The sequence below is a fragment of the Sminthopsis crassicaudata genome, chromosome 2 (assembly GCF_048593235.1).
Source record: "Sminthopsis crassicaudata isolate SCR6 chromosome 2, ASM4859323v1, whole genome shotgun sequence".
Classification (NCBI taxonomy): domain Eukaryota; kingdom Metazoa; phylum Chordata; class Mammalia; order Dasyuromorphia; family Dasyuridae; genus Sminthopsis; species Sminthopsis crassicaudata.
In genome coordinates this window covers 454,793,613-454,808,377 of record NC_133618.1, presented here as the reverse complement: position 1 = coordinate 454,808,377, position 14,765 = coordinate 454,793,613, and the positions used below count along the sequence as shown (strand labels likewise).

Sequence of the window (14,765 nt, the reverse complement as noted above, 5' to 3'; positions counted from 1 at the left end):
AAAATGGCATTTGCTTTGGAATAAGAGAACTTGGGTTCAAAACTCATCCCTGAGGCTTATTACCCACATATGATTTTGGATAAATTCTCATCTTTCCCTGAGGCTCAATTTTCTTATCTGTAAATAATAACAATGATGACTGATGCTGATGTTTACCATTTTTTCAAAACAGTTTACATATATAATTTCATCTAGATAACATCTGATATTCCCTTCTAGTTCTAGATCTCTAAATCTTTGATCCCTGTGAATCAATAGTCTTGAAGATACCCTTCTAGATCAGGGAACAATCTAAATATAGTAGAAATTGAAATATTTAAAATCAGATATTGAGCCTTATTTTGATATAGGGAGGACCCCAAAATTAGCCAAACATACAAACACACACATACACACTTATATCACTCATATCTCTATTCTTATGTTTCTCCTTTATTTTGACAATTGCTGTATATAATAGACACAGAGAAATTGAGGTGAAGAAGGAAAGGGAGAGAGAAAAAGAAGGAAAAAGGAGGTGGAGAGAAAGATTACATGTCTCAGCTCAGAATTCATCATAAAACAACTTCTTGTTTCACCTGGTCCCTTCTTCCTTTTCCACTCTTCTTATTCTCTTTACCTCCTCCTTACTCTAAGCTACCTTACTTCCTTCCACATACCCTATGAGTCAATGACACTGGTCTCTTTACTGTTCCTTTCACAAAATGCTCCATCTTCTAACTAAGCATGTTCTCTGTCCGTTCCCCTATGCCTGGAACCACTCTCTTATCTCTGACTCCTACCTTCTCTAGCTTCCTTCAAGTCTCAGCTGAAAAAACTACCTATTGCAAGAACCCTTTCCCAAGTGTTAATGTTGTGACTCTGGTATTTCCCCCAATTTATTCTCTGAACCTGTTGTTTGTATATAGGTTGCTGTTTGTTGGTTTTGGTTTTTTACCTATCCTCCATTAGATTGCAAACTACTTGAGAGCAGTCATCCTGTTTCTGACTTTTTTTTGTATCCTCAAAATTTACCATGACGCCTAGCAGAGTAGACATTTAATAAATGCTATTTGACTGGCTGTGCAAAAATACTAACATCAACCCTCCATGCTCATTCCATGCTCTATGACCTTGACCTCAGCAGAACCAGGAAAAGGGACCTATTAAATAGGAACACAAAATCTATGCCTGAAGCTGCTCTGTATTTCCTTCTGGGTACCCTTGACTTTTAGCCAACTTTTTTAAATCCTGAAAGCACTTAATATGGTGCTTTTATTCATATACTAATTCCTTGTTTTTTGTTTAAAAGGAATCAAAATATCTATTTTGATATATTAATAATCCTTCAGGGCAGAAGGAAAGTTCAAGTCCCTTTCACATCTGATATACTTCTTTCTAACCATAATGCCTCAGAGACCTGGCTTCTTAAACTTAGGTTTGCTCTATAACCTATAGCTTTCCATTATTTAGAGAATGATAGAAATTTTGGCTAATATCCTTTGTTACCAACCCTGTTCTCCTCTCCCTTTCAGAGCATATAGGTAAGGATCTGGGTTATGATTTCACTGATCAATGAATCTTACTAAAAAAAGAGAGAAGAAAAAATAATATTCCACAGCGTTCACTTTTTTCCCTTTGGAAACCTATTAAAAAGCTGATTTAGTTTTCTATAAGACTAAGTAATGGAAACCCCCAGGTAACTACAAATTTCATTTTAATCAATAGTTCTCATCTTATTTCCTCCCAGGCCTTTTAGAGCAGACTAGCTGAAAAGGAAACAAGGTATCTGTACTGATCTGAGTCTCTCATCACTCTGCTGGTAGATTTATTCAGATGAATGGCCAAGAGATAGAAATCAATAAATATTTCTTGAACATGGGCAAGGGTGCTATGGCAGATTCAAAAGTATAAGATTGTATGTGCTCTAGCCATTAAAAGCTTAAAGGAGAATGAAGGTGAAGGAATTAGAAGATAGAAAAGAAAATGGGGAAAGAAAAAGGAAAAATGAGAAAGGATAAAGATACCATGGTAAAATCACAGAAAGAATGCCTAGACTTGCAGTCCAGAGAGATCCAGATTTCCTCCCCATCTCCAATACTTAGCAGATATATGACCTTGGGCAAAAATTTTTTACCTCATTGAGCCTAAGTTTCTTCAGCTATAAAATGGGACAATAGTATCAGCATTATTTACTTTATAGAATTATTACAAGACTCATAAGAGGGGAGAAGTATATATAAAGTATTATGCAAGCCTTTAAGCTCCATAAAGGTTAATTATTATCATTACTATTGTGGAGAAAAAGATAAAAGAGCAAAAACTTTAGACGTTTTACCCAAAAAAGCAAATAATCAGTAGTTGAATATCTTGATAGTAGAATTACTTCTTTTCATTTCAGTGTTCTGAGGTAGCAGGCTGCTAAACTGAGAAATAACATACCTGTCTATATAACTATGAATTGCTTTATCAGGTTGTTGAGGAGATAATTATTTCAAGGCAGTCTGGCTTTAGTAATTCATAACTCTAAACCCAATAGTAAACTGACATTCTGACAAAGGAGGCATGGGTCAGAGGACCTCTCTATCTGCATGTGCCTGATCACTGTGCTGGAAACCCAAAGGCAATGACAAAATGATAATCTCCATCCTCAAGGAGCTAACATCCTACTAGAGGAAAATAGCCAATGCACTGAGAAGTCAATATAAAATGTGTACAAAGCAAATGCAAAGTAAATTAGTAAAATATTGTTGTTGTTCAGTTGTGTGTATATAGTATGGGCTAGCTCCCTGGAGGGCTTCAGGGCCAGCCAGAGTCAGGAAATATTAAAGTCCTTGGTCTTTAGGGGGAGAAGTAAAGAAGGCAGGGAAGCTGCCACAAGGGTTGCCAAAGATGTGTCCTGGATTCTGAAGTCCCGGGGTCACCAGCCTCTCTCCTCCTAATTCTGCCTGCCTCCAAGTCACTCTCCCTTTCCTCACTCCACCCCCCCCCACCCAATCCTTGCCTACAATTATCTTACTACCAAATATTCAGCAAGCACCAAAGGTGAAGAGAGCCATGATCCAAATATATGCTAACAGTCATTTTCTCACATAGAATAGGTAATTAGCCTTAAGTGCTCTGCATTCTCAGATTCAAGTACACCTATTCAGAGTTTCAGTCCTCTACAGTTGTGTCCAAAACCTGTAACCCCATTTTAGGATATTCTTGGTAAAGATAATGGAATGCTTTGCCATTTCCTTCTCCAGCTCATTTTGCAGATGAGAAACTGTGGCAAATCGAATTAAGTGACTTATCCAGGGTCACACAGCTAGTAAGTGGTCTAATATCATATTTGAACTCAGGAAGATGTCTTCTTGATTTTCCAATCCCACTGGTCTATCTGCTATACCTAGGAAAATTGAATGGGAGACCCGCCCAAAAAATACAGGAGGTCACAAAAGGCCTCATATAAGAGGAAGCACCTGAGCTGAACTTTGAAGTGACCTAGAGATTTCCATAGGCAAAGGCAAGAAGAGTAGAATATCCTCAGCAGGGAAGGAGCCTATGTCCATGCCACCTCCAATTCATGTTTCTTGTTGTCCAAATCACTGCTGTCTTGCTAAATAAAATTTTAAAGATAAAGAGGAACAATATTCATTTTTGAATATGTCTGAAACAGCTTACAAAAGAAAACAATAAGAAACCAAAAAGAAAAAAAAAAAAATTTGCTCACTAGCAATGGCAGTTTGGGAGGAGGCAGATCATACCCAAAGCTCAGGCACTATGTTCCTCAGTCAGGAATTATTCACATTGCAGAGTCTTCTCTGTCAACTATAACATCAGCCTTGCTGGAGGAAGTTGGTAGTAATGAATAGCATCTGCAAATAAAGCAGTAGGGAGAGTAGACATACTGTGTCACATCAACCCTTTGGATGCCTGCTTCTGCCTTGACATTCCAACAAATTTTATGGATACTGCATTGGTTTACATACAATACCAAAGCAGGAAGTTCATTAGTTAACAAATATTAAATGCCTACTATGTGTTAGGTGCTGTGCTAAAGACTATGGAGATAGAAAGAAAAATTCTCATTTGAGAGTATCTTAACAGGGAAGACAACATACGAACCACTACTTATAAGATAAAACATAAAGAGGATAAATTGGAAATTATCTCAAGGAAAGGCATCAGAAGTAATGGAATTCAGGAAATACTTCTTGTAGAAGATTGAATTTTAGCTGAGATTTTGAGGGAAATCAAAGGAAGCCAGGAGAAATGGAAGAGGAGGGAGAAAATTCTGGGTATGGGGATCTCTGTCCATTATGATAATACCGAAAGGAAGATGAGTGATGTGTTTTGTCTTTTTTTTTTTTAATGTTTGTATCATTTTTATTTTTTTATTTTATTTATAATTTTTTTCCACAGTATATATGAATGAGTAATTTTTTAAATAATATTATCCCTTGTATTCATTTTTCCAAATTATCCCCTCCTCCCTTCACTCCCTCCCCCCATGACAGGCAATCCCATACATTTTACATATGTTACAATATAACCCAGATACAATATATGTGTGTAAATACCATTTTCTTATTGCACATTAAGTATTAGATTCCGAAGGTATAAGTAACCTGGGTAGATAGACAGTAGTGCTAACAATTTACATTCACTTCCCAGTTTCCTTCTCTGGGTATAGTTATTTCTGTCCTTCATTGATCAACTGGAAGTGAGTTGGATCTTCTTTATGTTGAAGATATCCACTTCCATCAGAATACATCTTCATACAACATTGAAGTGTACAGAGATCTTCTGGTTCTATTCATTTCACTCAGCATCAGTTGATGTAAGTCTCTCCAAGCCTCTCTGTATTCCTCCTGCTGGTCATTTCTTACAGAGCAATAATATTCCATAACCTTCATATACCATAATTTACCCAACCATTCTCCAATTGATGGACATCCATTCATCTTCCAGTTTCTAGCTACTACAAAAAGAGCTGCCACAAACATTTTGGCACATCATGTGTTTTGTCTTAACAGCACAAAGGCCAATATCAATGGTTAGCAGAGATATGAAACCTAAGAAATCTGGAAAGCTAGAAGGGGGCAAGATTAGGTTACAAAGGACTTTGAATGTCAGCGTATTTTATATTGTATCCTAGAGAAGGTGATAAGGAACCACAGAGTTTATTAAGTATGGAGGGGAGGAAGTGGCTTTTTTCTTGGTTATACCAAGATTAAAATGTTTCCAACTGGTACAGACCACTGAAAATATTCTGTTCTATTATTCCTCTTGACTCTCATTGGGTCTGGGTCAAATAGTAGGTGATGAGAAGGCCTTTAGGAATCCTCAAGAGTTTTCACTCTTACTGTACAACATTACTGTCCCCAAGAGGTGATTCTTGTATAAGACCATAACATAATAGAATTGTAGCTAAAAGGGACCTCAGAAGTCATCTAAGCCCAACCTCCAAATTTTATAGTTGAGAAAATTGAGATAACAGAGAGATTAAATAATTTGCTGAGTCATTTAGGTATTAAGTAAAGTATCTGAGGTGGATTATGAACTCAAATCTGTTTTCTTTCTTTTTTTTTTTTTTTTTTTGTCTTTCTTCTGATAGACTTTGTTATGATATACTGTTAAAATTTTCTTTAAAAAAAATCTTTTAACATCACTTTCATTCTTTCTATGTCTGTCCCCCTCTCTCACTCAAAGAACCATTCTTTATAATAAAAAAAAATTTAAAAAGAAGGGGAAAGTAGTTAGTTCAGCATAATTAGCCCACTTATTAATCAGTTTTATAATATAAGCAGTGTTATACACCACAGTCCCCCATCTTTTCATAGAAAAGAGGGAGGTGCTTTAGTACATTCCTATATCTCTTCTTCAGGGGCAACTTTGAGCAGTTCCATTACCTAGCATCAAGTTGAGTTTCATAGTTGTTGTTGATATTCTATTTACAGTGTTACAGTTACTGTGTATATTGTTTTGCTTCTTTTACTTTGCCTCCTTTCCTACAGGTGTTTCCATACTCCTTATTGTTTTTTCAAATTCTTCACTCTTTGCAATGCAAAAATACTATCCTTCCTTTCTTTAGCTGAGAGGAATCTGGTTCTTCTCAGATATCCAGCCATTGGTGAAAATCACTTCTCACAAATAAGAATGGTTCTAATAAGCCTAAAAGGCAAATGTTCTTAGAAGTCTCACCCCAACTCATAAGCCCATAGTAAAAATACAAAACTATAGAAAAATCTTTCAGGGACATCCCCAAGAAAGGCCCTTTTCATTGAGAAATGCCAAGCAGTCTATTATCAAAGAACCATACAATATAAAGAAAACATTTTGCCCAAAGAGTAGGAAGCACACAGATATGTGATTCATGATTGGAATGTCAATAACCTCAGACATGTTTGTTTTTCCCCATCCAGGATATTATCTGTTACTAATTATAATTAAGTTGGACATGACTCTGTTAGCTTACCTCAATGTTACCTGCCCTTTTATTTAAATTATAACATCTTGCCACATTTCCCTTTCCCTACTACTTTTTCTTAGCTATTATTTCTTTATTTCATATTATACATTCATTTACTTTATTATACCTTTCACCCCATTCCTCTGTCATTTGCTTCATCAGTGCTTTATTTTGCTTGCTTATATCTCTTTGATCATAACTGTTAGGTAATGGAGTTCTGTAGGCTGACCCACAATGAGTTACCTGAATACTTTTCACTGTTTTCAAAGGCCAATGATATGAGTGATTTCCAAACCATTAAGTCACTGCCAAGCACAAATTATCTACTTCCTAAAAGGCACAGAATAACATACAGGGCATCAAAAATAAATTCCAATTCTCACTAACACTAAATGACTTTTTGTGATAGATATTTTTCCAGTCTTTGTCATCTTATTGTGTGTGTGTTTTGTGTGTTATGTGTGTGTATATATTTGTTTTATTTTGAAAATGGCAAGGATTCTGCATTTATATTTTTAAAAAGGGAAGAGAACATAGAAACCGTATAATCCAATTTCCTTATTTTATAAGTCATGTTTCTTTGGGGTTTCCATCTGGAGTTCCTTTTGAGACAATCTGTGTGGTAAAAACAAAAGTGGGGGGGGAGAAGGGTAAAGGGAACATAATTTAAACAAACTTATACAGTATTCTTAGAGCAGGTAATATAATAAGGGATTGAATTCTATGTTTTTGCATTTACTTCTTTTGTCTCTATCTCAATTTCCTTATCTCAATATATCTGCCCTTTAATATTCCTCTGTTTCTATCTGTCTTTGTGTTTTTATTCATTTGGTCTTGGTCTCTTTCTCTCCTTGTATGTGTATCTATCTTTCCATTTATATTTTAGTCTTTCTCAAGATCTCTCTGCTCCCCATTGATTTATATCTAAAAAGAGTAGTCCATAAGTTTTAAGGAAATCATGTTACTATCATTATTAAGAGTTATTAAATAGCAAGCATTTATTAAGTCACAATAGCAAAAGCAGGGTTCACTCAAAGCCTTTTTCAACCCAGTCAGACCTGTTAGAGCTTGCACTTTACAAGAGTAATCTTAGTAAAACCAAAGCTGCCTTAGTTATGCTGAAAGGAAGCTTTTATTATTTTGTGGATACCACAAATAACCAAAGGAAAGCCTCTGGCACATTGAGTATATCTGCTCTTTGAAATATTTTTGGAAAGAAAATGATCAAGCACTACACACACTATGGGGAAGGAGAGAGATGTCCTAGTGGCGATTATACACCCACCTGTGAAATCTTGTATCCACTGTAGAACAGTATGCTATGAAATTAAGTCCTTATACTCCATAAAGAAAAATTTGAGCCTGACTATTTGAAGCAATTTGAATAAGGGAAAGTGACAGAAAGAAAAAAATTGTCTATCAAGAATAGAAATATCCAACTTTCCCTGCCTTGCTTCTCCACTGATTTCCCCTTCAGGGGCAGAGAGTGTTGTCTGCCTGGTAGTAAAGAGATCTATTCAAATAAGTACCTGTGATCTGATATCTAAAATTCCTTTGGCAGGTACCAAAACCATTACTGAGAGATAAGTCTTATTAATCAATTGCTGTCAGGAAACAGATCACACTGACTTCAGTCATCTAACATTTATAAAGTGTACCTACTATGCTCAATAACAATGCTGGGATCTAGGGAAAATTAAAAAAAAAAAAAAAAAAAGACCAGGCTCCTGATGTAGAAGATTTTACACATGAAGATTCATTAGCTTTAGAAGTGGTAGAAATCTATGTGATCATCTAATCTAGCATTCTTATTTTCCAAATGAGAAAACTGAAGTCCAGGGAGTTTTCTTTTCTTTTTTTTTTTTATTATTATAGCTTTTTATTTGTAAGATATATGCATGGGTAATTTTACAGCACTGAAAATTGCCAAGCCTTTTGTTCCAATTTTTTCCCTCCTTCTCCCCCCTGCAAGATGGCAGGTTGATCAATGCATGTTACATATGTTAATGTATATATTAAATACAATATATGTACACATGTCCAAACAGTTATTTTGCTGTACAAAAAGAATCGGACTTTGAAATAGTGTACAATTAGCCTGTGAAGGAAATCAAAAATGCTGGCGGACAAAAATAGGGGTATTGGGCATTCTATCTAATGGTTCATAGTCATCTCCCAGAGTTCTTTCATTGGATGTAACTGGTTCAGTTCATTATTGCTCTATTGGAACTGATTTGGTTCATCTCATTGTTGAAGAGACCCACATCCATCAGAATGGATAATCATATAGTATTGTTGTTGAAGTATATAATAATCTCCTGGTCCTGCTCATTTCACTCAGCATCAGTTCATGTAAGTCTCTCCAGGCCTTTCTGAAATCATCCTGCTGGTCATTTCTTACAGAACAATAATATTCTATAACATTCATACTGTAACATGCCCTCCTTGCAGTTACTATTACTAGTCTGCCCTATGCCCAACAGAGTACCTTTGACCACTGGCCTTTGCAGTGTGAACTCTACCTGGCTCGCCTCCTCTGAGGCTTTCAAAGGTCTCTGGCCACAATCTCTTGAATCTATAGTTTAATAACCTGTAGTACACTCAAGAACAGCCACCTGTAATCTTAAAAGCCTTTATTACACCTACTCACATAATGCCCTGACTTCTTACTTCTTACTTCTCACGGCTGCATCAGCTTGGCTTGGCTACCCCAGGTTAGGGAGCCAGGTTAAAGAGCACCAAGTTAAAGAGAGCGACTACTGTCTGCAGTGGGCTTATAAAGGGCCTGTGAGGTCACACACACAGCCAATCAGCGAGAGAGTCACCCATTACAAAGCTATCTCAATGTGGCCAAGATCCCACCCACAGGGAAGTCCTAATATCCACAGAGAATACTTCCTGGGGCACTCAATCTCCCGTTGCACTGTGGCGCCTCCCATTTAAAGGGCCCTTACATTATACCCTGTAACTTATTCAGCCATTCTCCAATTGATGGGTATCCACTAGTTTCCAGTGTCTGGTCACTACAAAGAGGGCTGCCACAAACATTCTTGCATATACAGGTCCCTTTCTCTTCTTTAAGATCTCTTTGGGCTATAAGCCCTTTAGTAACACTACTGGATCAAAGGGTATGCACAGTTTGATAACTTTTTGAGCATAGTTCCAAATCATTCTCCAGAATGGCTGGATGTATTCACAATTCCACCAACAATGGTGTCCCTGTTTTCCCACACCTCCTCCAACATTCAGCATTATCTTTCCCTGTCATTCTAGCCAATCTGACAGGTATGTAGTGGTATCTCAAAGTTGTCTTAATTTGCATTTCTCTAATTAATAGAGAGCATCTTTTTATATTGAAGTCCAGGAAGTTTAAGAGACTTGCCTAAAGTCTCTAAGCCAGCAACCAACAAAGCCTGGTTACAAACTTAGTTCTTCTGACCTCTAAATCCAGTGTTCTCCCTTCTACTCCACACTTCTCTTGACTCACTGCTGAGATTAAGTTTAGTTAAGGCAAAGATTGAAAGAGAATGAGGATGAAACTAAAATTAAGGAAGGATAGGAGGGTTCATATTCAGCTACTTCACTATTTTGCATGTTACCATCCCTACTGTGATTTTTATTTTACCCAGGTAAATTTTACTCTTCTTTCAACATTGTAAGTAAGCAATGCAATTGCAAACATAACCATAAGGAGACTTGGAGTCAAGAGACAAAAAAAGTACACCTACCTTACAGGGATGTGGGGAAAATTAAATGAAATAACATAGATAAAGCTAAGCAAACTTTTAAAGTGTTAAATAAATGCTAGCTCTTAAATTCAGCTTCTGACATCTCCTAGCTGTGTGATCATGAGCAAGTCATGTAACCTCTTCTTGCCTTTCCCAGAGTTATTGTAAAAATTATAAGTAAGAATTGTTATTATAAGAATCAAATAATAATTGTAAAGCACTTAACACATCTGGCAATTCTAAGCATTATATAATTGTTATTGTTTTTGTAGTTTTCATCTTTGTATTAATATAGATTACAACTTTCCTATTCCATATTAGAAATCTCTAAGCCATCACAGCTTAAGATAAGAAATATATAAGTTAGTGGTCCTTGAAGAATAGATATGCCTCTGTGAGCCAGAAGTTAAGGGCCTTCTAGTTTAGGACTAGGACTTGGCCAAGCTTACATTCCTTTGGTGTTGGCTTTGAAAACTCAGGGTCATTTGTATATCCTAATGGCCACTGTAACTTTTAGGGGGGAGCTATGCCTAGAAAATATTCTAAATTGTCAATACTTATGTAAAGATACTATGAGCATTTAAATTCTACCTTCTAACCAGGTTTAAGTCATAGGGAAACAACTTTTCTCTGCAGAAAAGTTTAGGTTTGATCAATTCACTCATACAGATGAAATGGTTTCTTATAGAAAAGCACCCATAGTATTCTGTTTTCTGATTTCTCTACTTCAAGACATCTTTGTTAATCATTTAACTGCTGACTTTCTGTCCTTCTTCAGAAGAGGAACCAGAGTTTGCAAACCTTAACGTGACAGATGTTAGCTGGGATGCCCTCAAACTCAACTGGATGGCAGCGGATGGGGCTTATGACAACTTTGTCATTCAGGTGCAGGAGGCTAACAAATTGGAAGAGGTTCAAAATCTTACAGTGTCTGGCAGTCTGAGAACTGTGAATATCACAGGCCTCCAAGCTGCTACCCCCTATAGAATCACCATCTATGGGGTGATTCAGACCTACAGAACACATCCCCTTTCTGCTGAAACTTCTACAGGTATTTTTTTTTTCATTTACCAACCCACCTACTTAGTCCTTCAACAAGTATATCTCTGGCAAGTTCCATCTAAGAACTGTTTAAATTCTGTTTAAGAACTCAGGTTGACCAGATGGGACTAGCATTGAAAATGTGGTTTCTTCACCAATCCTCTACCCTTCCAGATATAATAACATTTACCACTCAATAATTTACTGTTTTCTTTCTTTAGGTATTAAATTTACACATGTCATAGCAATAAGAAGTAATTTCCTCTAGCTAGGAAACCAATTGCTCATTTCAGTCCTCACCCAACTTGTTATACTGCTAAACTCTTTTAGGAAGCCATGATAATATAAGTTTATCACCAAAGGAAAACAAAATAATTGGGATGAATTGTGTTTCCCTGAACACAATGTTAAAGATCTCCTTGAGTGGTTCAGATCATGTTTACTTTAGTTTGCAATTTGAATACTAAGCTAACTATCTGTTTTTCTTCAGAAGAAACTCCTAAACTGGCAGAGTTAACAGTGACAGAAGTTAGCTGGGATTCTCTCAGACTGAACTGGACCACCACTGATGGGGATTATGAGAACTTTGTCATTCAGGTGCAAGAGGCTAACCGGAATCTTAACATCCCAGGAGAGCTGAGATCTGTGCATGTGACTGGACTCACACCTGCTACCCTTTATAGAATCACCATCCATGGAGTGATTCGGGGCTTTAGCACACACCCTCTTTCTATTCAAGCCATCACAGGTATCCTGGCTCACTAACTAATTCACTTAACATTCTTTGTTTTTATTCTTAAAGGACAACTGATTTGGGATTAGGTGGATCCTAAGCATTTTGTCTTTGATTTATGCCCAACATTCAGCTTCCTTGGGTGGCCTTTACTGAATTATCTCTTTCTCTCCCTTTTCCAGTGTTCTTTTATTTGGATAATTTAGGATAGAGTGATAATTACCATTAATTTATTCTAAAATTACATATGCTCCTCCTTTTCAGAAATAGGGCAGCTTTCTCCCCCAAGGCATTGCTGAAGATTAGTCTCAAAGGGGAGGGACTCAGGCTCCCCAGAGAGTTTAAGACAATTTCTAACTTGAGGAAAAAGCCTTCAGGGGTTCTAAGAGCTGGGAGGTGATAACAAAGCAATATAAACTACTAAAGTCTGCACTATTTATCTACTTGGAATGGGAGTTGGAAGCAAATCATTAAAAGCTTCCCGCTTAGCATTAGAAAATTAGAGTGCTCAATTTTTACTGACTATACACACACACACACACACACACACACACACACACACACACACACACACACAAAAGGGGGGGGGGGCAGATTAATTTAGTTTTAGACCTGAATCTTTGTACTTGTGTGGTGTGTGGACTTGCCATTTCATTAATTCAGTAATTCTCTGTCCTCCTTCAGAAGAGGTCCCAGAACTGGGGAACCTCACAGTGGCCAAGGTTAGCTGGGATTCCCTCAAACTCTACTGGACGGCAGCTGATGGGGCCTATGAGATCTTTGTCATTAAGGTGCAGGAGTCTAACAATTTGGAGGAAGCCCAGAATCTCACAGTTTCTGGCAAATTTCAGTCTGCTGATGTTCTTGGCCTCCAGGCTGAAACCTCTTACACTATTACTTTGTATGGTGTGAGCAGGAACTTCACCACTGAACCCCTTTCTGCTGAAGCCACCACAGGTACCAAAGAGTGTCCTGTTTTCACAGTTGCCCATTCCAATGATACAGTCATAAATCAATCTTAATTAGGATGGAGGAGACATCCTCAGGTTCCACTTTAAAACAAGATTGTAGTCAAACTTTGGGATGAAACTTTTTCTTCTCTGAAATCATTAATCATGGAACTCTACCTGCTCTCTTTCCATTCCATAGCTTTTTTCTTGTAAAGTTTTCTACCCTTCCCTTTGGGAAGTCTATTCATCTTCTCAAAGAGAATCCAAGGCTCTTTCCCAGAGAAAATTCTAACTAGTCCGTGAATTTAAAGAGTTATATTCTGTCATGATATAAATTGAATTTGCTGAGAGAATGAGCACACATTCAGCTTTCCTCTGAAAATGTAAAGTATAATATTTTGTGTAAAGTCAGTGACTTATTTGGAATCAAAGGACCTTTAGAAGTGAAGCTGAGGTTAAATGGATCCTGTGGCCTTTTTTTTAAAAGAAATCCATTTTTTTTTCCCAAACTTAAATTCCATTTTGCATTTATACTTCATTATTTCCTAAGATCAGATACAATTTAACCTTTAAATATGTGTTTTTCATGTTTCTAATATCATGTCTCTTTAAGAGATTATTCTTCATTCAGGAAAAAAAATGCCCCCTAGCAGACCATGGCCTAGTTCCTTTCAATGACTTTTTCAAATTTGAATAACTAACTAGCTCTTGTCCTTATTTAGAGGAGGCACCTAAGCTCAGAAGCTTAACAATTTCAGAAATTACCTGGGATGCCTTCACACTCAATTGGACTGTGGTAAATGGGCCCTATAAGAACTTTGTCATTTGGGTGCAAGAAGCTAATCACCCTGAAGAAATTCACAATCTCACGGTGCCTAGTGTGTTGAACTCTACGCAAGTGACAGGTCTCAAGCCAGCCACTCCTTATAAAATCACCATCACTGGTGTGATCAGAGACTATCACACAGAGCCCCTTTCAGCTGAAGCCTTCACAGGTACTTCCTTTTAAATTCCTCAAACTTGGGTAATATAGCCTTAAAGAAGTAGATTTATTTCTGTTTTAAAAAAAAAAGAAAGAAAGAAAGAAAGAAAGAAAAGAAAGAAAGAAAGAAAGAAAGAAAGAAAGAAAGAAAGAAAGAAAGAAAGAAAGAGAGAAAGAAAGAAAGAAAGAAAGAAAGAAAGAAAGAAAGAAAGAAAGAAAGAAAGAAAGAAAAGAAAGAAAGAAAAAAAAGAAAGAAAGAAAGAAAGAAAGAAAGAAAGAAAGAAAGAAAGAAAGAAAGAAAGAAAGAAAGAAAGAAAGAAAGAAAGAAAGAAAGAAAGAAAGAAAGAAAGAAAGAAAGAAAGAAAGAAAAGAAAGAAAGAAAGAAAAGAAAGAAAATTTGAAATTGTTTATAGGTTTGCTTTGGTTTTGGACAAAGCATTCTCTAGGTGGTACATATTTATAAACTTTCTCCTAAACCTCTCTGAGGCCACTACTTGGAAAAGCTGGAGTTTAGAAAGATCAAGTTCAAATCTGTCCTTAGGCATTTAATAGCTTTGTGACCCTGAGCAAACCAATTAACTTCCATTCACCTCAGTTTCCTTATCTATTTAAAAAAAAAAAAAATAGCACTTCCCTCCCCAGTTTATGGTATGGATCTAATAAGATAGAATTGTAAAGTGACCTCAGTTTCCTTATCTTTAAAAAAAAAAAAAAATAGCACTTATCTCCTAGACTAAGGATCACACAAAATAGAATTGTAAAGTGCTTAGCACAATGTTAAGATAGTGTTAAGATAGTAAATACTATCTTACAGTTAGCTGCTGTTGTTATTATAAGGAGAATCTTAACTTGGGATTTCTCAGCAAAATTCCAAACTCTATCCAAAGTTATGTGG

The 14,765-nt window shown here is 36.5% G+C and overlaps 1 protein-coding gene across 1 annotated transcript in view; it reads left to right on the top strand.

Moving 5' to 3' along the window:
- Window positions 1-14,765, top strand: part of TNC (tenascin C) — a 110,718-nt gene that overhangs the window by 61,178 nt on the left and 34,775 nt on the right. The window contains 4 exon segments of the mRNA XM_074292897.1: window positions 10,943-11,215; window positions 11,696-11,953; window positions 12,623-12,895; window positions 13,611-13,883. Of these exon segments, the coding sequence (XP_074148998.1) occupies window positions 10,943-11,215; window positions 11,696-11,953; window positions 12,623-12,895; window positions 13,611-13,883 (1,077 nt within the window).